This window comes from Drosophila bipectinata, chromosome XR (genome assembly GCF_030179905.1).
Source record: "Drosophila bipectinata strain 14024-0381.07 chromosome XR, DbipHiC1v2, whole genome shotgun sequence".
Classification (NCBI taxonomy): Eukaryota; Metazoa; Arthropoda; class Insecta; order Diptera; family Drosophilidae; genus Drosophila; species Drosophila bipectinata.
The window spans coordinates 5,005,679-5,030,987 of record NC_091735.1 but is presented as its reverse complement, the minus strand read 5'-3'; the positions used below and the strand labels follow the sequence as shown (position 1 = coordinate 5,030,987).

At 40.9% G+C, this 25,309-nt stretch overlaps 2 protein-coding genes across 9 annotated transcripts in view; both read right to left on the bottom strand.

Moving 5' to 3' along the window:
* LOC108120074 (ran-binding protein 16) overlaps positions 1-25,309 on the bottom strand; it is a 476,341-nt gene that overhangs the window by 307,426 nt on the left and 143,606 nt on the right. For 7 of the 8 annotated variants that reach the window (XR_011444253.1, XM_043211189.2, XM_043211190.2 and 4 more), the window contains exon 6: positions 12,427-12,642. Coding sequence is in view for 7 of the 8 variants with exons in the window: in XM_043211189.2 (XP_043067124.1) it covers positions 12,427-12,642 (216 nt within the window). In the remaining variant the exon portion in view is untranslated. The remainder of the gene's footprint in view (positions 1-12,426; positions 12,643-25,309) is intronic. The other variant, XM_043211191.2, reaches the window with a different exon arrangement.
* LOC138927773 (uncharacterized) lies at positions 14,553-17,780 on the bottom strand. Its single transcript, XM_070283085.1, has 3 exons — positions 17,664-17,780; positions 15,452-17,612; positions 14,553-15,354 (listed from the first exon to the last, which is right to left on the bottom strand). The coding sequence occupies exons 2-3, from the start codon at positions 17,158-17,160 to the stop codon at positions 14,553-14,555; spliced, it is 2,511 nt and encodes an 836-aa protein (XP_070139186.1). The 5' UTR covers positions 17,161-17,612; positions 17,664-17,780.

Genomic DNA, 25,309 nt, shown 5'->3' with positions numbered 1-25,309 from the left:
GCTGCTGGCTTTCAGTTTCAGGTGAATCTTTTTGCATTCGATGTGCTTATGACAGGTTAGTCGTCTATTAAGGTGGACGGTAAGGAACTTAGTTAGCTTATGCAGAGGGACCTGCATACCGTACTGTACGATTATTGAAAACGTAGGGCATGTTTGTCTATTAAGAGTAATCGTTACATGTTTACAATTTTGTTCGTTTATTTTAATGCGCCAGTCTGACACCCACCTTTCCACTACTATAAGATGATTAGAGTTGGTTTGTTGCTTGCGTAGGGCATCTGGAGCGACTAAGAATAGCGGTATCGTCGGCGAAAGTTGACGTTGTTAGTTGGTCGTTCGAAGGAATATCCGCAGTATACAAAACATAGTATAAACAAGAAAGGAAAGCTAACTTCGGGCGGAGCCGAAGTTGATATACCCTTGCAGTTAAAACCGGATATATATCGCAAACATCGGTTATTGTTAGCCGATCCTTATGATTACATCATAATAAAACCAATTAATTAAAATAAAAAATCTAAAAAAAAAGTACCAAGCTTCTATCTTCAAAAACACAAAAGTTGATATTTCTGCCAAATACCATTTCCTTCCGATCGTTCAGTTATATGGCAGCTATAAGATATCGGCCGATCCCTATGAAATTTGGCATGCCGTAATGTTTTGCCAAAAATAGCTTTCCTGTAAAATTTGAACTCTAAAAACACTAAAGTTTTACCATTTCCGATCAATCAGTTATATGGCAGCTATAGGATATAGTCGGCCGATCCGGGCCGTTCCGACATCTATACTGCGTGCAAAGGAAAGAAGGGTGTGTGCAAAGTTTCAAGACGATAGCTTTAAAACTGAGAGACTAGTTCGCGTAGAAACAGACAGACAGACGGACAGACGGACATGCTCATATCAACTCAGGAGGTGATCCTGATCAAGAATATATATACTTTATAGGGTCGGAGATGTCTCCTTCACTGCGTTGCACACTTTTGGACAAAATTATAATACCCTCTGCAAGGGTATAAAAACTATTTCGCAGAAAAACATAAAAACAAAAAGATTCAAACTCCTCCCCTTTTTTGTACAGGTCAGAGATTGGCTTACTCAAACAGGTTGAATACTATCTTTTTAGTCGAAAAGAAGAAGTGAAAACGGGACGTCCCGAAAATTTAAGGGGATGGTTGCATATCTTGAATAACCAAGTTTTTGTAAAAGCTATTATACGGGATGCAAAGAAAGAACTTTCAGAATATAGTTTGGGGAGTTTGCTACGTAGCCCCCTAGTATTCTGATAGGTAAGTGTTAGTGACGATACTAGGTTTTTGGGTAAGTGAACGAAGAAGAGGTGGAAAGTTGATCAGTCGTTCTAATGTGGGAAAGTTTCACTCCCACTGGTTTTATAACTTTTTTTTCACGCAACTAGGCTGAGGTTCTTGCACGAAAATATTCTCTGGCCAAAAACTGGGGAAACGAATCGTCTTGAACATCAGCGCAGGCTTACGAAGCTTAAGGAAGACGTGCGCCTTACATAATTATATTGTAATTTCGCTATGTCCACCTCCTTTATATCGGCTTTAGTTTTGGCTTTGATAAAAGTCGAGATATCAATCTCTGAAGTATCAGGGGCAACCCGAGAAACAAATATACATATGTTTCGATGGAGGAATCACCTGTAAGGTTTTTGGTGTCGCAGGTACGAGAACTGTTTATTGTCGGCTGAACAGGCTGAGGCCATTTAAATCCATTCTTAGTCTGTCTCAAGAACGACCTCATTTCGTATTGGACAGCACGACAATTATAACAACAATAATGTAAACCAGACCTACGGAAAATGGCATACGAAACTGAGGCATTGAACCCGGCACAATCGGCGTGTAAGACGTTTTCACATAGTCAGAAATGGATGGTAGGCTGGGATGAGGAGATTGTCTTGTTGATAGGATAGGAAGCCGAAGCGGAAGCTTTAGAGAGTGCAAAGGAAAATTGTAGAACTAGAGATAAGACCTCTATTGCACACGAAAGAAAAAAAACAAAAGAAGAGGAAGAAGCAGAGCCAAGCATAGCTTAGAATTAAAATTATGTACATAAATTCTTGATTTGCCTCAAAAAAAAATACCACAGCACACGCGACGCGATACGGTTAGGGATAAATTGAAAATTCTCAAAGTTATATTCTCAAGTTAGTTAACACCGGTTTACGGCAATGTTTATAATAAACGGACTGCGCAAAAACAAACACGACCGTTCGCTTAAGAGAAAGAGAGAAAAGTTTTTTTAAAACTGAATTGTAGAGAAGTAACTTGTAACTTGTGATTTTATGATCCAGTGTAGGCTGCTGGCTTTCAGTTTCAGGTGAATCTTTTTGCATTCGATGTGCTTATGACAGGTTAGTCGTCTATTAAGGTGGACGGTAAGGAACTTAGTTAGCTTATGCAGAGGGACCTGCATACCGTACTGTACGATTATTGAAAACGTAGGGCATGTTTGTCTATTAAGAGTGATCGTTACATGTTTACAATTTTGTTCGTTTATTTTAATGCGCCAGTCTGACACCCACCTTTCCACTACTATAAGATGATTAGAGTTGGTTTGTTGCTTGCGTAGGGCATCTGGAGCGACTAAGAATAGCGGTATCGTCGGCGAAAGTTGACGTTGTTAGTTGGTCGTTCGAAGGAATATCCGCAGTATACAAAACATAGTATAAACAAGAAAGGAAAGCTAACTTCGGGCGGAGCCGAAGTTGATATACCCTTGCAGTTAAAACCGGATATATATCGCAAACATCGGTTATTGTTGGCCGATCCTTATGATTACATCATAATAAAACCAATTAATTAAAATAAAAAATCTAAAAAAAAGTACCAAGCTTCTATCTTCAAAAACACAAAAGTTGATATTTCTGCCAAATACCATTTCCTTCCGATCGTTCAGTTATATGGCAGCTATAAGATATCGGCCGATCCCTATGAAATTTGGCATGCCGTAATGTTTTGCCAAAAATAGCTTTCCTGTAAAATTTGAACTCTAAAAACACTAAAGTTTTACCATTTCCGATCAATCAGTTATATGGCAGCTATAGGATATAGTCGGCCGATCCGGGCCGTTCCGACATATATACTGCGTGCAAAGGAAAGAAGGGTGTGTGCAAAGTTTCAAGACGATAGCTTTAAAACTGAGAGACTAGTTCGCGTAGAAACAGACAGACAGACGGACAGACGGACATGCTCATATCAACTCAGGAGGTGATCCTGATCAAGAATATATATACTTTATAGGGTCGGAGATGTCTCCTTCACTGCGTTGCACACTTTTGGACAAAATTATAATACCCTCTGCAAGGGTATAAAAACTATTTCGCAGAAAAACATAAAAACAAAAAGATTCAAACTCCTCCCCTTTTTTGTACAGGTCAGAGATTGGCTTACTCAAACAGGTTGAATACTATCTTTTTAGTCGAAAAGAAGAAGTGAAAACGGGACGTCCCGAAAATTTAAGGGGATGGTTGCATATCTTGAAGGATAACTTCCTCCAACGCGAGCCAATCAACCTCAGCGGTATCAGGTGCTGACCGTGAGAAAAATAGTAATATGCTTTTAGGTGGAATAACCTGTAAGCCTTTTGGTTAAAAAGTTTTACTTCCGGCTCAATACAAAAAAAAATACATTTACTAATTTAAAAATAACATAAAAATACTTCTTCTTCTTTCCGTCTTCTGAAGCGAACGAGCGTGTTTTATTTGTGCACACTGCCTTTTTATAGCCGTCCATCTTTCTGTCTGTCTGTTTCTACGAAAACTAGTCTTTTTCCTTTGCACGCAGTATATACACGCAGTATGTAAGTCGAAACGGCCGGAATCGAACGACTACATTCTATAGCTTCCATATTGATCGAAACTGCTATTACTTTGGAGTATTCAGAGTTAGAGAGTTCGGATTTTGGATAAATTTTTTGTCAAAATAATACGACATACCAAATTTCATAAGGATCGCCCGACTATATTTTATAGCTGCCATATAATTGAACAATCTGAAATGACCCAACTTTCGTTTTTTTGAAGATTTTGAGCTTCGTACAGATTCTATTTTTAGTCAGTTGATCCGACCTACCAAATTTCATAACGATCGTCCGACTATCTCTTATAGCTGTCATATAACAGAACGAACGGAAATGGCAATTGGTAAGAATACCAAATTTAGTATTTTTCAAGATAGAAGCTAGAGACCTTTTTTTTAGTTTTTTTATTGCAATAAATTGATTAAATTATGATGATCTTTTAAGTGTCGACCAACTATAGCCGATTTTTGCGATTTATATCCGGTTTTAACTGCAAGGGTATATCAACTTCGGCACCGCCCGAAGTTAGCTTTCCTTTCTTGTTATACCTTTGAATAGGGTATTATAATTTTGTCCAAAAGTGTGCAACGCAGTGAAGGAGACATCTCCGAACCTATAAAGAATATATATTCTTGATCAGGATCACCTCCTGAGTTGATATGAGCATGTCCGTCTGTCTGTCTGTCTGTTTCTACGCGAACTAGTCTCTCAGTTTTAAAGCTATCGACTTGAAACTTTGCACACACCCTTCTTTCTCTTGCACGCAGTATATAAGTCGGAACGACCGGGATCGGTCGACTATATCCTATAGCTGCCATATAACTGATTGATCGGAAATGGTATAACTTTGGTGTTTTTAGAGTTAGAGAGTTCTAATTTGACACGAGAGCTATTTTTGGCAAACCATTACGACATGCACGACATGATCCCACAAATTTCATAAGGATCGGCCGACTATATATTATAGCTGCCATATAACTGAACGATCGGAAATGACCCAACTTTTGTGTTTTTGAATATAGAAAGCTGGAACTTGGTACAGATTCTATTTTTGGTCAGTTCATCCAACCTACCAAAGGATCGGCCAACTAAATCCGATGTTTGCGATATATATCCGGTTTTAACTGCAAGGGTATATCAACTTTGGCTCCGCCCGAAGTTAGCTTTCCTTTCTTGTTTTTAATAATGATGGATTACACATTTAATGAGATCAATGAGACATGGACTGATATATGAAAAAGTAAGAAGAATTCTTTAAAACAATAAAGATGTAACGAAGGCACGGTGGCAGCACTGAAAAAAAAAACAATCACGTCCCCAGTAATCGGTGATGCTGAATAAACACTGGAGAAAGTTACAAAAACCCGTCGAATTAGTGCACGGGTGGGCAAACTCTCATTTTCCATAGCACACATGCATAGGATGGAAAATTTTACCGCAGCGTTGCTGGTACACTGACAGTGTAAGTACTCTCAAATTTATTTTATAAGCTTACTCATTTGCTCCCATTGTGCCCCTTTTGACAACCCAAACTTAAACATCAAAATGTTTTCACTGAGAAAATTGTTCTCAGAAATTAGGTTGGAACAAGTTTTCTCCATAAAAATTTTTATTTTAAATTAGATTTTAGTGCCTATTCCAACTTTTTAATTTACGAAATATGAAATTAAAAACTGCTCTCATTTTTTTTGCTATGCATACACTCAAATTTCAAACATGTGTGCGTTTTGCTCCTCTTTAGTCTAAACCTAGTTTAGTCTGGTATATGCAAACAAAAATGTAAGCTCCATGAGGCCCTAAATTTTGTAAGGAGACTGTATATTCCATTTATCTCTGTGCCATTCCGGAAAAACATCGTCAACGAATTCAAATAAAAAAAAATTATGGAGGTGCTCAAAATCGTGAAATTATACGATGGTGTGTCTAAACTTAGTCATTCTTAGTCGGAGTCATTCTGATGAGTACAGCAATTTTGGAGAAAGTCATGGATCAGGAAGGAGCTAGGTAAGTAGGTGTCCTCGGTAAGTAACGGTAGTGCCAAAGAGAATGCAAAAACAAAAATAAGCATTATAGATTAGGAAAAAAGTTTAAGTTGGCAGATGTCAACTTGTGAATCTGATGGTAAACTTGTGAATGAAAATGGGGCTCTGTAAAATTTAAACAATACCCCTCTGGTCAAGAAGCCTGTTTGTCGAGATTACTTTATCTCTCACAAACAATAAAAAATATTTGGTGGCTGCTTAAGATTATACGAGAAGTAAACGAAATGAAAGATGCTTAACTTATCTATTGCGGCAAAGCGGGGGGAATACGCACAAGAGCGAATATGAGCTTTAGCTCCCGCTCCACTCTAAGCATTCTTATACTAGATTTAGATAACTAAAAATTTTATAAAAAAAAATAAAAAAAATAAAAAAATAAAAAAAAAAAAAATATAAAAACAAAAAAATTAATTTACTCCTGGCACCATCGCTGCCAAAACATTTGCTTGATTGACGAGACAAGCCATCATCGCCGCAAGCACGTTAGACTCTGCTAGTCCAGGGTCCGCGGTTCTGGTGAGGTGATGAGCGGCCAGCCTGTCAACAGGTGCCTGGGAGTAAGCACTTCACCGTCGCTTAGGTCTTGACGAAGAGCGCCCAGGGGTCGTGAAATCAATTCGGCCTCGACTCCAAGGGGATGGTCTGCAACTCCTCCGCAGTCAGCTTCGCGTTGCCTACCGCCCGTAGGAGCAGATGCTTGGCAGAAATCACACCTGCCTACAATAGTCCTCCACAAACCTCCCAGATCGTAATGTATCAGCTCTGTCTACGTCGCTGCGAGCCCAGCATCCCAAAGAGTTTCTTATCGGGGTTATCATTTCAATTGGGGCGCTAAGATTTGAAGAACGCACCATTGGCGTTCCACATTGATATTCGTAGAGTCGGCATAGATTATTTAGGCTTTTGTGCTACGAGCAACTGTATTACCAAGTTCTGGTTTTGAAAAAGAGTTTGCACGATCGATTCGTGAACCGAATGAGGACCTCGCAGCTTTGGCGAAGAAAACGTCTGGCGTAGCTTTTGACGCAATGTACCCATTCTGTGGATTTTGGTTGTTAATCGATTTTTGAATTACGCTGATTGGAGTTAGGAGGAGAAGTCGCTGCTGGTGTTTTAGGGGACCGACTAAGAACCTCGCAGCTTATGACGAAGACGACGTCTGGTGTAGCATTTGACGCAATTTACACATTCTGTGGTTGAATGTGGTTGTGGTTTTTTGTCTTTACTTAGAATGTTATTCACATTCTTGGGGGCGAAGCCCTTTTCGCGGCGGTTACATAGGGTTCGATTCCCTTTACTACCACATGTAGGCCCATACTGCTTTTCAGCTGGTACGTTTAATAGTTTTTCTGAGCACTGTCCAGATATTTGCATAAGATTTGGTAGTGCTCTTCAGTCTTTGTTTGCACCTTTGTTTCATGGATGTTCCCTTTGATAAGCGGGACAACATGAAAGTTGTCAACTCCCGATTAACGCTGCAATTCGGTTGACCAGGGCACTCGAGCTTTTCTTTCTGATATAGATTGGAAAGGACTTGGGTTTTCTTGCGGTGTCTTGCGCTGGTTGGTTTTCCTCAACCTCCGCCAGTAGGGCAAATCTGTTACTATTGGATCTGCCTGGTTCTTCGCCGATCTTCTGGACGCTCTTCTGGTTATTTGTTTTATTGCCTGCCGGATAACTCTGCAGGCTAAGCTTGCGTTAATTTGGATTTAGCGATCCATTCCCGTCTGTGTGGCCGGGGCCGCTTTGGCACTTTCGGAAGTTTTTGTTTTTGTACTCGCTGTAGTCGTTGACATCGAGGTGCTTTGAATTGCAGTGGTTGAACTTTGGTTGCAGAAATTGTAGCACTGCTTGTTGTTGCTGCGAAATGTGTTTCCGCCATTGTACACTGCGAACTTTATAACGCGGAGTCGGAGTGAGCAGAACGGGTGAGCAAGACCGTGCCCTATGGCTTTCAGCGGTCGGTAGAGCCAAGTTGCTCTTAATCGCCGATTTTTCCAATTCGGTAACGCGGGTTAAAAAGTAAGATTAGAAGCCGTTTCTTTGGTTCTACGCTGGTTCTTTCGATCGTTGCTCAATGAGCTCATTTCGTGGCTCTTATATATTAAAAAAAAACTATGTTTTTGTTTTAACAAATCACAACTTTTATATAAAGCTTTTCTATTGCAGAGTCTTTTAGGGCCGTCCATAAACCTCGTGACGCCACCTCCAATTCCAACCCCCGCCACCTTTCTCCAAGTCCCCAGACCACTATCCCCATTAGCCCTTTCGCAACATTCACTCGCCTGTGCTTTGCAAATGCAACAGCTGTGTTTTTCAGCTAATTTCTTTGTTGTGGCGCCCTCTATCATAATCACCACTGAAGATTGGTGAATTTGGAATGCGTTACACTGAAAGTTATTTTAATTATCCGACTTTCAGAAAATGGGGTTTTGTCACAAAAACTGGTCGAATTCCCCATAATGCGATTGCTTTTAAGTTTTTGTTGTTCTGAAAGAGGCTTGAGCATGCCTACTCTAACGATGGAATGATTTTTAGGGGAGGGTGAAGACACGAAAACAGCTGATGGAATTGTTTACCTTTTTTGTTTACAATTTTTCAGGCACTTGTTATTAATTTGGGTTATTGTGAGATTTAATTAAATTATTGTCGTTAATTTAATAATTTCCTTATATATTTTGGAACTTTAAAAAAGTCGCCGCTCGAATTTGTTACAGATATATATACATATATTTATATATTTACATTGGTTTTCTGATACCTCTTGCAGAACAACAAAAACTTAAAAGCAATCGGCGTTTTAAGTGACTCCGACTGAAATATACTCTGACACTTTCTCAGTATATTGATTTTTAATGATTCGTAAAAATATATATACAGAAAACATTTTACTACTAACACTTAATCTTATTCTTAAATAAATTAAAAACGTATGCTGAAATATTAAAAAAAAATAATATAATTTCTTTTGTCATTTCATCAAATACGAATACCCGAATTTTGTTAGGGTAGCAAGCCTGAAAAGTAACAAAAATCCAAATTTTGTGCGCTGGCTTCGAAACGAAATCGCACGCACACATACACCCGTGTATGTGAATGTGTGACACGCATACATACAAAGATCAACCGAAGCGCAGGCCAACCTTCTTCATCGCGCTCCGTTTAGAGACTGAGAAACAGAAAACATTTAATGCGAGAATGAGCGTAAGATGAACGAACGATGAGCGTAAGAAATCCGCTCTGGGGCCTGCTGGGGCCTGTCGCAAGAAATTTTCGCGTCCATTTTCGTTGTATGAAATGGGTTGTCTATATGCTGTATGGTTAGTGGTTGAATGCAGTAAGAACATAACGCCATTTCATTGACTTATGTATGCAATGGACAGCCTCTATGTATGCAATTAACTGCCGGAATGCACCGATATAACGATACCTGGGTCAGATTAGACTTATGGATCTCTAGCATTGGCCAAACGAAGATTATCATATAGCTGATCATATTCGCGACATACACTCGGTCAAGCCTTTTGATACAGTCGTTGGATATAACCCACCTAAAAGCACAGCACAGACACTTTCGACATCTACCACTGTCCGGGTACGACTCAGCACAGCCCAGGCTTCTGATAAGTGTCAACAATTGCAGGCTAACGCATGCAAGAAAGGCACTACAGAAGAGCCGATCTCTAAGTAGACCCGTCTGGGGTAAACGACCAAAGGTATAAAAGTATAAAGGATGCGGCTACAGAGGCTAAGGGGATCACGCTGAAAACAATGCTGGTACCAATACTTCACAGGTAAGTCAGAAACGTATTGCAATCGTTGACAATATCGCTGCGATGAACAGAAGAATAGAGATACCAACGATTTATTTTTATAGACCCACACAAGACCAATGAAAGACCACGCTTCTCTAACAATAAAAAAACATAAGCGCTGTCGAACGTGAAGTCAATAGCATCAAGTTCGACAACGGGAATTCAAAATAGCCCTTGAAAATATTTAGGAACATCCTGTGTATCCTAATATGAGTATCCTAGTATGACTTCAATCTTATTTTTTTTGCGGCTGGGGGTCTTCCCCAAAAAGCACATTCAAAAAATTATTCATGCATATTGATTTGATTATGTTTTTCATACTATTAGGTTTGACCATTTATTGGGTCCAAATCATCATTGATCGTCACTATTTCTGAAAAATTATTCTGAAAAATACTTTCGTATTTTTTAAGAGCACATTAAACTTTTTTGGACGTTTTAAAGAGATAAAGAACTGAAGGACACCAGTTTTTTGGCCAAAAAGTAGTTTACCGATAACAGAATCAATATTATGGAAATTAGTCCTAGAAATAAAACCACACTTTAACATTTAAGTTTTCAAAAATTTTTTAAGGGTCCTGAGCCTTAATTGCTGGCGAGAGATACCAAAATTTGGAAAAAAAATTTCAATATTACTTTATAATGATCAAATTTATTTAGGCTGTGTTATATATGTTTTGATTTCATATTTTTCCATAGCCCAAATGGGCACTACCATTACTTTGACCGAAACTGTATATAAATAAGACAGAAGATAGAAGCTTGGGATTTTTTTTTAGATTTTTTGTGTTGTTATAAATTGGTTTTATTATGATATTCTTATAAGGATCGGCCAACTATATCCGATGTTTACTATATATCTGGTTTTAACTGCAAGGGTATATAGACTTCGGTACCGCCCGATGTTAACTTTTCTTTCTTACTATGTATTTTTATACCCTTGTAGAGGGTATTATAATTTTGTCCAAAAGTGTGCAACGCAGTGAAGGAGACATCTCCGACCCTATAAAGTATATATATTCTTGATCAGGATCACCTCCTGAGTTGATATGAGCATGTCCGTCTGTCCGTCTGTCCGTCTGTCTGTTTCTACGCAAACTAGTCTCTCAGTTTTAAAGCTATCGTCTTGAAACCTTGCACACACCCTTCTTTCCTTTGCACGCAGTATATAAGTCGGAACGGCCGGGATCGCCCGACTATATCCTATAGCTGCCATATAACTGATTGATCGGAAATGGTATAACTTTGGTGTTTTTAGAGTTGGAGAGTTCAAATTTGACATGAGGGCAAAATAATACGACATGCCAAATTTCATAAGGATCGGCCGACTATATCCTATAGCTGCCATATAACTCAACGATCGGAAATGACCCAACTTTCGTGTTTTTGAAGATAGAAAGCTGGAATTAAATACAGACTCTATTTTTGGTTAGTTGATCCAACCTACCAAATTTCATTAGGATCGGCCGACTATATCCTATAGCTGCCATATAACTGAACGATCGGAAATGACCCAACTTTTGTGTTTTTGAAGATAGAAAGCTGGAACTTGGTACAGATTATATTTTGATCCATCCTACCAAATTTCATAAGGATCGGCCAACTATATCCGATGTTTGCGATATATATCCGGTTTTAGCTGCAAGGGTATATAAACTTCGGCTCCGCCCGAAGTTAGCTTTCCTTTCTTGTTTGGTATTAAACATATATTTAATTCCACAAAACTATTACAAAGCACTTAATATTTTTTTCCGACCTGTCGTTTTGATTCTGTTTCTATGTACCTCAGCTAGAAGCTTTTCATTCGAAATTTTGGACTTTAAAATTATGATTAAGATGAACGCTCCGGTTGTAAATCACAATTTAATTATCAAGTCTTGTTGGGATATTCAATTAAATTTAGCGTAAAAATTCTGGGCAACATATAGGACGCAATCCAAATCTGTTTTTTGTGTTTACTTTAAAATTTAATTGTTTATAGGAGCTAACCGGAAAAAAATTTTTGTTTAATGGAGTTAAGCTGGGCTCTTGAAGTAAACGGAAAAATGAAAAACAAAAGAAAATTTCGCAAATGCACTCATGCTTAAAAATTTATTTTTAAAACTTTTTTATATTTTCAACGGTAATTTTTCACGCATATAGAGAGTTAAAAAAATAAAATCGTATGCATGTGCGTTCCCCACCTCACCAACTAGCTCAAAGAAGAAATCTGACCGTTTTGGGCGCTGATGTATCAATTTTTATACTCTTGCAGAGGGTATTACAATTTTGGTCAAAAGTGTGCAACGCAGTGAAGGAGACATCTCCGACCCTATAAAGTATATATATTCTTGATCAGGATCACCTCCTGAGTTGAAATGAGCATGTCAGTCTGTCCGTCGGTCCGTCTGTCTGTCTATTTCTACGCGAAGAAGTCTTTCAGTTTTAAATCTATCGACTTGATAGCTTCTTTCCTTATAAGTCAGAACGGCCGGGACCGGCCGACTTTATCCTATAGCTGCCATATAACTGAACGATCGGAAATGACCCAACTTTTGTGTTTTCAAAAGATAGAAACCTGGATCTTAGTACGGATTATATTTTTGGTCAGTTAATCCGACCTACCAAATTTCATAAGGATCGGTCGACTATATCCTATAGCTGCCATATAACTGAACGATTAGGTTTCCTTTCTTGTTTGTATAATCTTTAATGCAATTTATGTTTTTATAGCAGAACGTTTATATAAAAAACCATATACTTACATGTAGATTAGTTAGTATATTTTTCACTCCTTCAACCAAGTTCGTTAAAAATTTCGTCCTTTCGGAATTGCTAAAAAGAGACCGACGAACAGAAGTCATTTGAACCAAACATGAAATGGAATAACTAGATAAACCATTTGGTAAAATATGGTATAAATCAAAAAATAACTTAAGCGTATTTGGATCAAGGAATGCAGGACGCCAAGCCGTTGGAATCTACAAAATGAAAAAAAAAGGTTTTAGAAATGTAAGTATGAAAATTCAAAATAATTGTATATCCTTGCAGTAATATTAAGTTCATCCTGTGCTATTGCAACTTCAAAGTGACACCTGAACGTGTCAAGCTACTTTTTAACAATTTTTTTTATTTATTTATTTATTTCGCCAACGGACAAATCCTTACATGGCTACATAATAACAACTTACAACTTATAAATAATACTAACAAAAACTTAATAAATGCCTGATTAACTTGCGTTTTAACACATCCTTATCAGAGCCCAACTCAATTTGGATGCTAGGCGGCAAAGAATTAAAATAAGAAAGAGCCCGCTCAATCGGCTCATTTAAAAGATAATTGGCCCTATGACACTTGATCCGAAAGGGGGCAAAGGTACTGTTGTTTTGTGTCACGTGGAGTTGCCTTAAACGGCTCCCCACACGCGTAGGTCCGAAGAAAGGGGTACTTCAAAGGCCTTGGCTGTGGCTAACGGAACGTTTTATTCTATAAATTCATACATTAGTTTACAATTCAAATATTAATTCTTCTTCTTACCGCAGTGTGCCCTCCTACAATCAACAAAACAATGAGCGGCACTTTTCGGCGGCATTCACACTACCGCTATTAGTAGGCCCGTAATTCCGATAACTTCAAATACTACATTTCCTAATAATACTGACTTAACTATCGATAACAATGTTTTGACCGTCGACAGGTACGAAGATCGCTTTGAGAAACATTAAAATTAACGAGTCCCAATAATAAAGGACAATCAATATTATCAACGATTAAATTATTCAAAAAAGTTAACGCTGCCAGTTTACGCCGATCCTCCAACGTGCAAACATTCAGAAGAAGGCAACGGCTTCCTGGTATGAAGGAACAGGATCCAGAAACCGCTATTAGTAGGCCCGTAATTCCGATAACTTCAAATACTACATTTCCTAATAATACTGACTTAACTATCGATAACAATGTTTTGACCGTCGACATCCCCGACCCCGTGAAGACCCGCTTCACTCAAATCCAAAACTCCAAGTTTAGAGGCCCGTCTCTAGAGGCAACATTGTCCAAGATAGTCCATTACCTCCTCCATCCATCTCCATCAACTCCGCTGTAGACCTCCTCCCACGATGCCCTTGCGCCACTCCCGTCTGGGCAAGGCAGTATCGCGGATAAAGACCATATCTTCCTGGCGGATGGGCTCCGTTCACCACTTCTGGCACCACTTCTCGCGGCGCACAAGCGTAGGCAGGTACTCCATGGTGGGACTCCACATGGTCCCTCGGCGCGACTTCTTCCAGGGTATGGCGCAGCACTCGCTTGACGCAATGCACCATCTGCTCCCATACTCCGCCTCTGTATCCTCTCCATCTCGAACGCGTCTCCAAATCGTCTGGCTTCCTTGTCGGCTCCCACGAAGTTCTTGCCCACCTCGTACACATCCGGGTCTCGATCGTCGTTACCATCTCTCCAAAGGAATCGTTGGGAACGTCGATCTCCAACCTTGGCTGCAGCATGAAACACAAGCCAACAAAATTTAACTGCCAAACACAAAAAATAGATAAATCACCCGGTGGCCACGGAAATAGACTTGTACGTCCATGCAAATTTTTTGCGCAGTGGCAAGTGCATAATTTTTATTATTATTATTTCTCTGGCGCTACTAAAAGTGCCAATCTAGAGTAGATCAAAAAGCGCAATGCCTACGGAGCACAGAGCGCCGGCCCACTTGGCTTGGAAAAAATTCAATTCAATTCATTAACCGGGCACTGGCAGCGATTATATCGCCAAGCATATACTATATCTATATTATTTGCACACCCGTATGTATATCTATGCATATATATTTTTTATTTCTTTTTTAATGGAGCTAACCAACTTCGGCTTCGGCAGCCTAATCCCCTCAGAATTTATTGGCATTTCGTGCATGAAACACAAGCCGGACCTCACCGGGCTTGTTCGGGGTTTCGACACCGAATTGTGGCAAATTCCATAGCTTGTCGCTCTTTACCGCGACCTCATCCGGCTGCAATATCCTCGCAAATCCTTTGGACACGTCCTTGATGATCCGATCGTATCCTAGCGCCAACAGCCCGTTGCGCTTCAACTTCTCGACGTTGATCAGCCGTCTGTGTGCCATCTCGTAGCTCTGTGGCAGCACAGCGTGGTCATCCTTCCAGAGCAATCCCGTCTGGTCGCGACGCCCCACTTTCACCGTGGTGTCGTCGAGGATCCTTTGGGCCCGCGCGTCGTCGCTGGCTGCGACCGGTTGCGCGAGCTTCACACCAAAGCCTTCCATCTCGACGTAGTCCTCCACCATCTTTTCCATCGTGTCCTCCACTGACACGGCTAGAAGGCAGGACCTCGGTGACGGCGTAGTCGATTGTCCACTTACTGGCCCAAACACAACCCATCCAAGCTCGGTTGCGGCCGCGAACGGTCCCTCTCTGGCAAACCGCCTCGTCCTAAGTGGCAATCCCAAATGTCCATGGTCCAGTCCGATGAGCAACTTCGGCACCACGTGGCTGTAGGGCTTCATCGGCAGTCGCGAATCCTTATGAACGCCCTGGACATCTCGTCGACATAACGTCTGCATCGGCAGACTCAGGCTCGAAACGGCGTACACGTTCCTCAACGGGTGACGAGTGGGCTTCCCAGCTCCACTGATCTCCAGGCTCACCACGTTGGTAGGCTCCCTGCTGGCTCTTCCTCCAAACCATTGGATGTTCAGCTGTCGGCGTTACTGGCAGTATACGGAACAAAAGTCTGCCTCCTTCGACGTCAATACTCAAGTTCCTCTACATGGGCGCCTCCGCTGGCTGCGGGGCCCTTCTCTCCTGGCTGTTCCTGCGGACAGCCGACTCCTGGGTCCTCTCGTGGTCCCTGTAACCACCTCGTGGCGAAGACCTCCTGTCCGGGCTGCGTCTGGAAACAGCTGACGTCTGGTTTCCTCCGTTGTGGCGCCTGAAGCCACCTCGCTGCTCCGGCCTTCTTCGCTCTTCGTCCTCTTCATGTAGCAGACGGTGATGCAATCTGCGGCATCCGTTGATCTGGCACTCGCCATGCACATCGCAGGATCTGGCCGCATGCCCACTCCGTAAGCATGTGAAGCAGAGCCGATGCCTCTTCACCATGCTCCATCTGCCGGGTGGCGAAGCTCCAATTAATTCGCTACAACTCGTCGTAGCATGTTGACCTCCACAAATTGGACAACCTCCATGCCGGTCATCCCGCTGCTCGTATCCGTTCTGGTCGACGCTCGCGTGTAGAACTCGACGCCTCGGCTCCTTTCCATCGATGTCCAGAATCGTACACACGATGTTTGCGTACTCCTGTAGCCACGCGCTGAAGTGCGCTACAGTGGGAAAGGGCTGGATCGATGCAGCGTGCCTGGCCCAATCCACCCGTTTGCTGGTGGGAAGCTTTGCCACAAGCTCCTCCATGAGTGTGGGGTTTCCCAGATGTTGCTCCGCCTTCGCCGACTGCAAGAAGGCCGTGAGGTTACTCACTCTGGTTGCGAAGGGGACGATCCTCGCCAGTTGCTGCTCCGAAATCGGCTGCACCTCTCGCACGCTGTTCAGCTGGCTGCGTATAAGCTGCTCCGGTCGGCCAAACCTAAACCGCAGCTGCTCCATCACGGCTCTGACGTTTGCGGGGTGAATCAGAAGCGACTTCACTGTCTCGCGTGCTTCATCCTTCAGCGCCTTCAAAAGCCTCTGGTTGTTCTCCAGATCCGTGCAGTTGTACGCTTGGGTCGTCTCTACAAATGCACAATTAAAGATGGGCCAATCCTCGGGCTGCCCTCCAAATATAGGCAAGTCCGGGAGCCTCCTTGGTCCATTAGCTTGGGTTCCATTCGGCGTCATCCAGGCGTAGGATCCAACAAATGGTGATGCAGTTGCTACGTTGTGAATGCTCCCGCCCGGTAGCGCGAATCCATGCGCTGTCTGCGCAGCACTTGTAGCACACAGTGGGTTGCTAGTCGTTAGCAACGGTGGTCCACTCCAAGATGGCGGCAGCGTGTAGGTCCCACTGGTCGCACCGAAACTGCTATATGGGTCCGGCCCGACCCCGTTAGTTGGTGCCTCACCGTTCGATGTGGCGGTTAATGGCGGTCCGCTCCACGATGGCGGCCGCTCCGACGCTCCACTGTTGGCGCCATTTGCGCTTGGGCCAACTGCGATTGGCGCGCAATTGGCGGTGCTTGTTGCGTCCAAGGCTTTGACCTTCTTCAGCTCGTTCTCCAACGCCGTAATCCTCTCCAATAGGTACGCCGTGAGTGGCTGGCCCACCTCCGGCTCTGAGCTGTGACCAGCTGTGACAGCAGTACTCCTTGGTTGGGACGCTACTGTAGTCGCCGTAGTGGCTGGGCGAGAAATGGCCGCCGCCGTGGTTATGTTAACCCGCGGCCGGTTTTCTGCTGCACTACTCACTGGCTGCTGATCCGCTCGCGTTGTAGGTGTGGCTTCCCCTCCGTTCAGCCGGGAACTCCTCCTGGGGGAATGCTGCATCTCGAGATATCCAAATCCAAATATAATATGGTCCAAATATGGCGCTGCTCCGCGCTCCAAAATGGCGGACCTGTGCCGTCTGGCCGCTGCCGCTGATGCTTTGCGCTCCTTGCGCCTCCTGACGCTGGCTGCGTCTCCTGAACCGACGCTGGCTGCGTCTCCTAAACCGACGCTGGCTGCGTCTCCTGAACCGACGCTGGCTGCGCCGTCTATGTCGCTGGCTGCGACTCCTCTGCTGGTACGGGAACTGCGCTCCGTACGCTCCTGGCAACTCTCTAGCTAGTCGTCGAGCCGTCCTCCAGCGCAAGTTGCCCTTGCAGTCTCCCTAGGACTGCGAATAAAAGCTGTTGTTTTGTTTCATGTGGAGTTGCCTTAAACGGCTCCCCACACGCGTAGGTCCGAAGAAAGGGGTACTTCAAAGGCCTTGGCTGTGGCTAACGGAACGTTTTATTCTATAAATTCATACATTAGTTTACAATTTATATATTAATTCTTCTTCTTACCGCAGTGTGCCCTCCTACAATCAACAAAACAATGAGCGGCACTTTTCGGCGGCATTCACACTACCGCTATTAGTAGGCCCGTAATTCCGATAACTTCAAATACTACATTTCCTAATAATACTGACTTAACTATCGATAACAATGTTTTGACCGTCGACAGGTACGAAGATCGCTTTGAGAAACATTAAAATTAACGAGTCCCAATAATAAAGGACAATCAATATTATCAACGATTAAATTATTCAAAAAAGTTAACGCTGCCAGTTTACGCCGATCCTCCAACGTGCAAACATTCAGAAGAAGGCAACGGCTTCCTGGTATGAAGGAACAGGATCCAGAAACCTTAGAAGCAGAAGTGCAAATTTAAAAAAATTTTTCTGGAGTCGCTCAATTCTGTTGGATTCTGGAGTCGCTCAATTCTGAGGCTTATTCCAGCCTCGACCGAATGAATGCAGCATAGACGCTGAGGCTCGTGTATGGACTTTTAAACTGGTTCACGTGCCTCTTAACAAAGCCCAGCATAGCATACGCTTTAGGTAGAATATAGTCTAAGTGACCAGAAAATTTAAATTTGCTGTCGAATAAGATTGATTGGTATTGATTGATTGTTGTGATTGGTAGCACGGATTTTCGTTGCTGGACTAGCTCAGGGCCAGAGGGATCGGTTTTATGACCTTTTTAATCGACGAATAATTTGAAGGGTAAAACAAAAATTGGCAGAACTCAACCTTGTCTCTGCTTGAGCAGAGAAACGAGATGGAACTAAAACGTAAAAAACGTTTCAGTTCCATCTTGAGTGTGTGAGGGCACAAGATATAAGTTTAGCTTCTCTATCAAATTGCACTTACACAGTTTTGGATGATTTTTAAGGCAAAAATATTCCTTTTCGAAAAAATAGATTTAATAACACTTAACAGCTTTTAAAACTAAAGTAATAATAATGAAAGATGTTGCCCAAAAAAATTCGGAAGGTTTTTTGTATGTTATTGATCTAGCTCGGGCATATTATGGGACGATAGATTGCAAAACTTGTAAAAGTACAGGATTTTATAAAAAACAAGAAAGAAAAGCTAACTTCGGGCGGAGCCGAAGTTTATATACCCTTGCAGTTAAAACCGGATATATATAGCAAACATCGAATATAGTTGGCCGATCCTTATGATTACATCATAATAAAACCAATTAATTACAATAAAAAATCTAAAAAAAAGTTCCAAGCTTCTATCTTCAAAAATACGAAAGTTGATATTTCTACCAAATACCATTTCCGATCGTTCAGTTACATGGCAGCTATACGATATAGTCGGCCGATCCTAATGAAATTTCGTAGGTCGGATTAACTGACCAAAAATATAATCTGTACCAAGTTCCAGCTTTCTATCTTCAAAAACACGAAAGTTGGGTCATTTCCGATCGTTCAGTTATATGGCAGCTATAAGATATAGTCGGCCGATCCTTATGAAATTTGGCATGTCGTAATGTGTTGCCAAAAATAGCTCTCATGTCAAATTTGCAATCCCTAACTCTAAAAACATCAAAGTTATACCATTTCCGATCAATCAGTTACATATATGGCAGCTATAGGATATAGTCGGCCGATCCCGGCCGTTCCGACTTATATACTGCGTGCAAAGGAAAGAAGGGTGTGTGCAAGGTTTCAAGTCGATAGCTTTAAAACTGAGAGACTAGTTCGCGTAGAAACGGACAGACAGACAGACAGACAGACAGACAGACGGACAGACGGACATGCTCATATCAACTCAGGAGGTGATCCTGATCAAGAATATATATACTTTATAGGGTCGGAGATGTCTCCTTCACTGCGTTGCACACTTTTGGACAATATTATAATACCCTCTGCAAGGGTATAAAAACTATTTCGCAGAAAAACATAAAAAAAAAAAGATTCAAACTCCTCCCCTTTTTTGTACAGGTCAGATATTGGCTTACTCAAACAGGTTGAATACTATCTTTTTAGTCGAAAAGAAGAAGTGAAAACGGGACGTCCCGAAAATTTAAGGGGATGGTTGCATATCTTGAAGGATAACTTCCTCCAACGCGAGCCAATCAATCTCAGCGGTATCAGGTGCTGACCGTGAGAAAAATAGTAATATGCTTTTAGGTGGAATAACCTGTAAGCCTTTTGGTTAAAAAGTTTTACTTCCGGCTCAATACAAAAAAAAATACATTTACTAATTTAAAAATAACATAAAAATACTTCTTCTTCTTTCCGTCTTCTGAAGCGAACGAGCGTGTTTTATTTGTGCACACTGCCTTTTTATAGCCGTCCATCTTTCTGTCTGTCTGTTTCTACGAAAACTAGTCTTTTTCCTTTGCACGCAGTATATACACGCAGTATGTAAGTCGAAACGGCCGGAATCGAACGACTACATTCTATAGCTTCCATATTGATCGAAACTGCTATTACTTTGGAGTATTCAGAGTTAGAGAGTTCGGATTTTGGATAAATTTTTTGTCAAAATAATACGACATACCAAATTTCATAAGGATCGCCCGACTATATTTTATAGCTGCCATATAATTGAACAATCTGAAATGACCCAACTTTCGTTTTTTTGAAGATTTTGAGCTTCGTACAGATTCTATTTTTAGTCAGTTGATCCGACCAACCAAATTTCATAACGATCGTCCGACTATCTCTTATAGCTGTCATATAACAGAACGAACGGAAATGGCAATTGGTAAGAATACCAAATTTAGTATTTTTCAAGATAGAAGCTAGAGACCTTTTTTTTAGTTTTTTTATTGCAATAAATTGATTAAATTATGATGATCTTTTAAGTGTCGACCAACTATAGCCGATTTTTGCGATTTATATCCGGTTTTAACTGCAAGGGTATATCAACTTCGGCACCGCCCGAAGTTAGCTTTCCTTTCTTGTTATACCTTTGCATAGGGTATTATAATTTTGTCCAAAAGTGTGCAACGCAGTGAAGGAGACATCTCCGAACCTATAAAGTATATATATTCTTGATCAGGATCACCTCCTGAGTTGATATGAGCATGTCCGTCTGTCCGTCTGTCTGTCTGTCTGTTTCTACGCGAACTAGTCTCTCAGTTTTAAAGCTATCGACTTGAAACTTTGCACACACCCTTCTTTCTCTTGCACGCAGTATATAAGTCGGAACGACCGGGATCGGTCGACTATATCCTATAGCTGCCATATAACTGATTGATCGGAAATGGTATAACTTTGGTGTTTTTAGAGTTAGAGAGTTCTAATTTGACACGAGAGCTATTTTTGGCAAACCATTACGACATGCACGACATGATCCCACAAATTTCATAAGGATCGGCCGACTATATCTTATAGCTGCCATATAACTGAACGATCGGAAATGACCCAACTTTTGTGTTTTTGAATATAGAAAGCTGGAACTTGGTACAGATTCTATTTTTGGTCAGTTCATCCAACCTACCAAAGGATCGGCCAACTAAATCCGATGTTTGCGATATATATCCGGTTTTAACTGCAAGGGTATATCAACTTTGGCTCCGCCCGAAGTTAGCTTTCCTTTCTTGTTTTTAATAATGATGGATTACACATTTAATGAGATCAATGAGACATGGACTGATATATGAAAAAGTAAGAAGAATTCTTTAAAACAATAAAGATGTAACGAAGGCACGGTGGCAGCACTGAAAAAAAAAACAATCACGTCCCCAGTAATCGGTGATGCTGAATAAACACTGGAGAAAGTTACAAAAACCCGTCGAATTAGTGCACGGGTGGGCAAACTCTCATTTTCCATAGCACACATGCATAGGATGGAAAATTTTACCGCAGCGTTGCTGGTACACTGACAGTGTAAGTACTCTCAAATTTATTTTATAAGCTTACTCATTTGCTCCCATTGTGCCCCTTTTGACAACCCAAACTTAAACATCAACAAGAAAGGAAAGCTAACTTCGGGCGGAGCCGAAGTTTATATACCCTTGCAGTTAAAACGGGATATATATCGCAAACATCGGATATAGTTGGCCGATCCTTATCTGAATAGGAATATATAATCCAATTTATTACAATACAAAATCTAAAAAAACTTCTATCTTCGAAAATACGAAAGTTGATATTTCTACCAAATACCATTTACGATCGTTCAGTTATATGACAGCTATGAGATATAGTCGGCCGATCCTAATGAAATTTGGTAGGTTGGATAAACTGACCAAAAATAGAATCTGTATTAAATTCCAGCTTTCTATCTTCAAAAACACGAAAGTTGGGTCATTTCCGATCGTTCAGTTATATGGCAGCTATAAGATATAGTCGGCCGATCCTTATGAAATTTGGCATGTCGTAATGTGTTGCCAAAAATAGCTCTCATGTCAAATTTGCAATCCCTAACTCTAAAAACATCAAAGTTATACCATTTCCGATCAATCAGTTACATATATGGCAGCTATAGGATATAGTCGGCCGATCCCGGCCGTTCCGACTTATATACTGCGTGCAAAGGAAAGAAGGGTGTGTGCAAGGTTTCAAGTCGATAGCTTTAAAACTGAGAGACTAGTTCGCGTAGAAACGGACAGACAGACAGACAGACAGACAGACAGACGGACAGACGGACATGCTCATATCAACTCAGGAGGTGATCCTGATCAAGAATATATATACTTTATAGGGTCGGAGATGTCTCCTTCACTGCGTTGCACACTTTTGGACAATATTATAATACCCTCTGCAAGGGTATAAAAACTATTTCGCAGAAAAACATAAAAAAAAAAAGATTCAAACTCCTCCCCTTTTTTGTACAGGTCAGATATTGGCTTACTCAAACAGGTTGAATACTATCTTTTTAGTCGAAAAGAAGAAGTGAAAACGGGACGTCCCGAAAATTTAAGGGGATGGTTGCATATCTTGAAGGATAACTTCCTCCAACGCGAGCCAATCAATCTCAGCGGTATCAGGTGCTGACCGTGAGAAAAATAGTAATATGCTTTTAGGTGGAATAACCTGTAAGCCTTTTGGTTAAAAAGTTTTACTTCCGGCTCAATACAAAAAAAAATACATTTACTAATTTAAAAATAACATAAAAATACTTCTTCTTCTTTCCGTCTTCTGAAGCGAACGAGCGTGTTTTATTTGTGCACACTGCCTTTTTATAGCCGTCCATCTTTCTGTCTGTCTGTTTCTACGAAAACTAGTCTTTTTCCTTTGCACGCAGTATATACACGCAGTATGTAAGTCGAAACGGCCGGAATCGAACGACTACATTCTATAGCTTCCATATTGATCGAAACTGCTATTACTTTGGAGTATTCAGAGTTAGAGAGTTCGGATTTTGGATAAATTTTTTGTCAAAATAATACGACATACCAAATTTCATAAGGATCGCCCGACTATATTTTATAGCTGCCATATAATTGAACAATCTGAAATGACCCAACTTTCGTTTTTTTGAAGATTTTGAGCTTCGTACAGATTCTATTTTTAGTCAGTTGATCCGACCAACCAAATTTCATAACGATCGTCCGACTATCTCTTATAGCTGTCATATAACAGAACGAACGGAAATGGCAATTGGTAAGAATACCAAATTTAGTATTTTTCAAGATAGAAGCTAGAGACCTTTTTTTTAGTTTTTTTATTGCAATAAATTGATTAAATTATGATGATCTTTTAAGTGTCGACCAACTATAGCCGATTTTTGCGATTTATATCCGGTTTTAACTGCAAGGGTATATCAACTTCGGCACCGCCCGAAGTTAGCTTTCCTTTCTTGTTATACCTTTGCATAGGGTATTATAATTTTGTCCAAAAGTGTGCAACGCAGTGAAGGAGACATCTCCGAACCTATAAAGTATATATATTCTTGATCAGGATCACCTCCTGAGTTGATATGAGCATGTCCGTCTGTCCGTCTGTCTGTCTGTCTGTTTCTACGCGAACTAGTCTCTCAGTTTTAAAGCTATCGACTTGAAACTTTGCACACACCCTTCTTTCTCTTGCACGCAGTATATAAGTCGGAACGACCGGGATCGGTCGACTATATCCTATAGCTGCCATATAACTGATTGATCGGAAATGGTATAACTTTGGTGTTTTTAGAGTTAGAGAGTTCTAATTTGACACGAGAGCTATTTTTGGCAAACCATTACGACATGCACGACATGATCCCACAAATTTCATAAGGATCGGCCGACTATATCTTATAGCTGCCATATAACTGAACGATCGGAAATGACCCAACTTTTGTGTTTTTGAATATAGAAAGCTGGAACTTGGTACAGATTCTATTTTTGGTCAGTTCATCCAACCTACCAAAGGATCGGCCAACTAAATCCGATGTTTGCGATATATATCCGGTTTTAACTGCAAGGGTATATCAACTTTGGCTCCGCCCGAAGTTAGCTTTCCTTTCTTGTTTTTAATAATGATGGATTACACATTTAATGAGATCAATGAGACATGGACTGATATATGAAAAAGTAAGAAGAATTCTTTAAAACAATAAAGATGTAACGAAGGCACGGTGGCAGCACTGAAAAAAAAAACAATCACGTCCCCAGTAATCGGTGATGCTGAATAAACACTGGAGAAAGTTACAAAAACCCGTCGAATTAGTGCACGGGTGGGCAAACTCTCATTTTCCATAGCACACATGCATAGGATGGAAAATTTTACCGCAGCGTTGCTGGTACACTGACAGTGTAAGTACTCTCAAATTTATTTTATAAGCTTACTCATTTGCTCCCATTGTGCCCCTTTTGACAACCCAAACTTAAACATCAACAAGAAAGGAAAGCTAACTTCGGGCGGAGCCGAAGTTTATATACCCTTGCAGTTAAAACGGGATATATATCGCAAACATCGGATATAGTTGGCCGATCCTTATCTGAATAGGAATATATAATCCAATTTATTACAATACAAAATCTAAAAAAACTTCTATCTTCGAAAATACGAAAGTTGATATTTCTACCAAATACCATTTACGATCGTTCAGTTATATGACAGCTATGAGATATAGTCGGCCGATCCTAATGAAATTTGGTAGGTTGGATAAACTGACCAAAAATAGAATCTGTATTAAATTCCAGCTTTCTATCTTCAAAAACACGAAAGTTGGGTCATTTCCGATCGTTCAGTTATATGGCAGCTATAGGATATAGTCGGCCGATCCTTATGAAATTTGGCATGACGTAATGTTTTGCCAAAAATAGCTCTCATGTCAAATTTGAACTCTCTAACTCTAAAAACACAAAAGTTATACCATTTCCGATCAATCAGTTATATGGCAGCTATAGGATATAGTCGGCCGATCCCGGTCGTTCCGACTTATATACTGCGTGCAAAGGAAAGAAGGGTGTGTGCAAAGTTTCAAGACGATAGCTTTAAAACTGAGAGACTAGTTCGCGTAGAAACAGACAGACGGACAGACAGACGGACAGACAGACGGACAGACGGACAGACGGACATGCTCATATCAACTCAGGAGGTGATCCTGATCAAGAATATATATACTTTATAGGGTCGGAGATGTCTCCTTCACTGCGTTGCACACTTTTGACCAAAATTATAATACACTCTGCAAGGGTATAAAATGTTTTCACTGAGAAAATTGTTCTCAGAAATTAGGTTGGAATAAGTTTTCTCCATAAAAATTTTTATTTTAAATTAG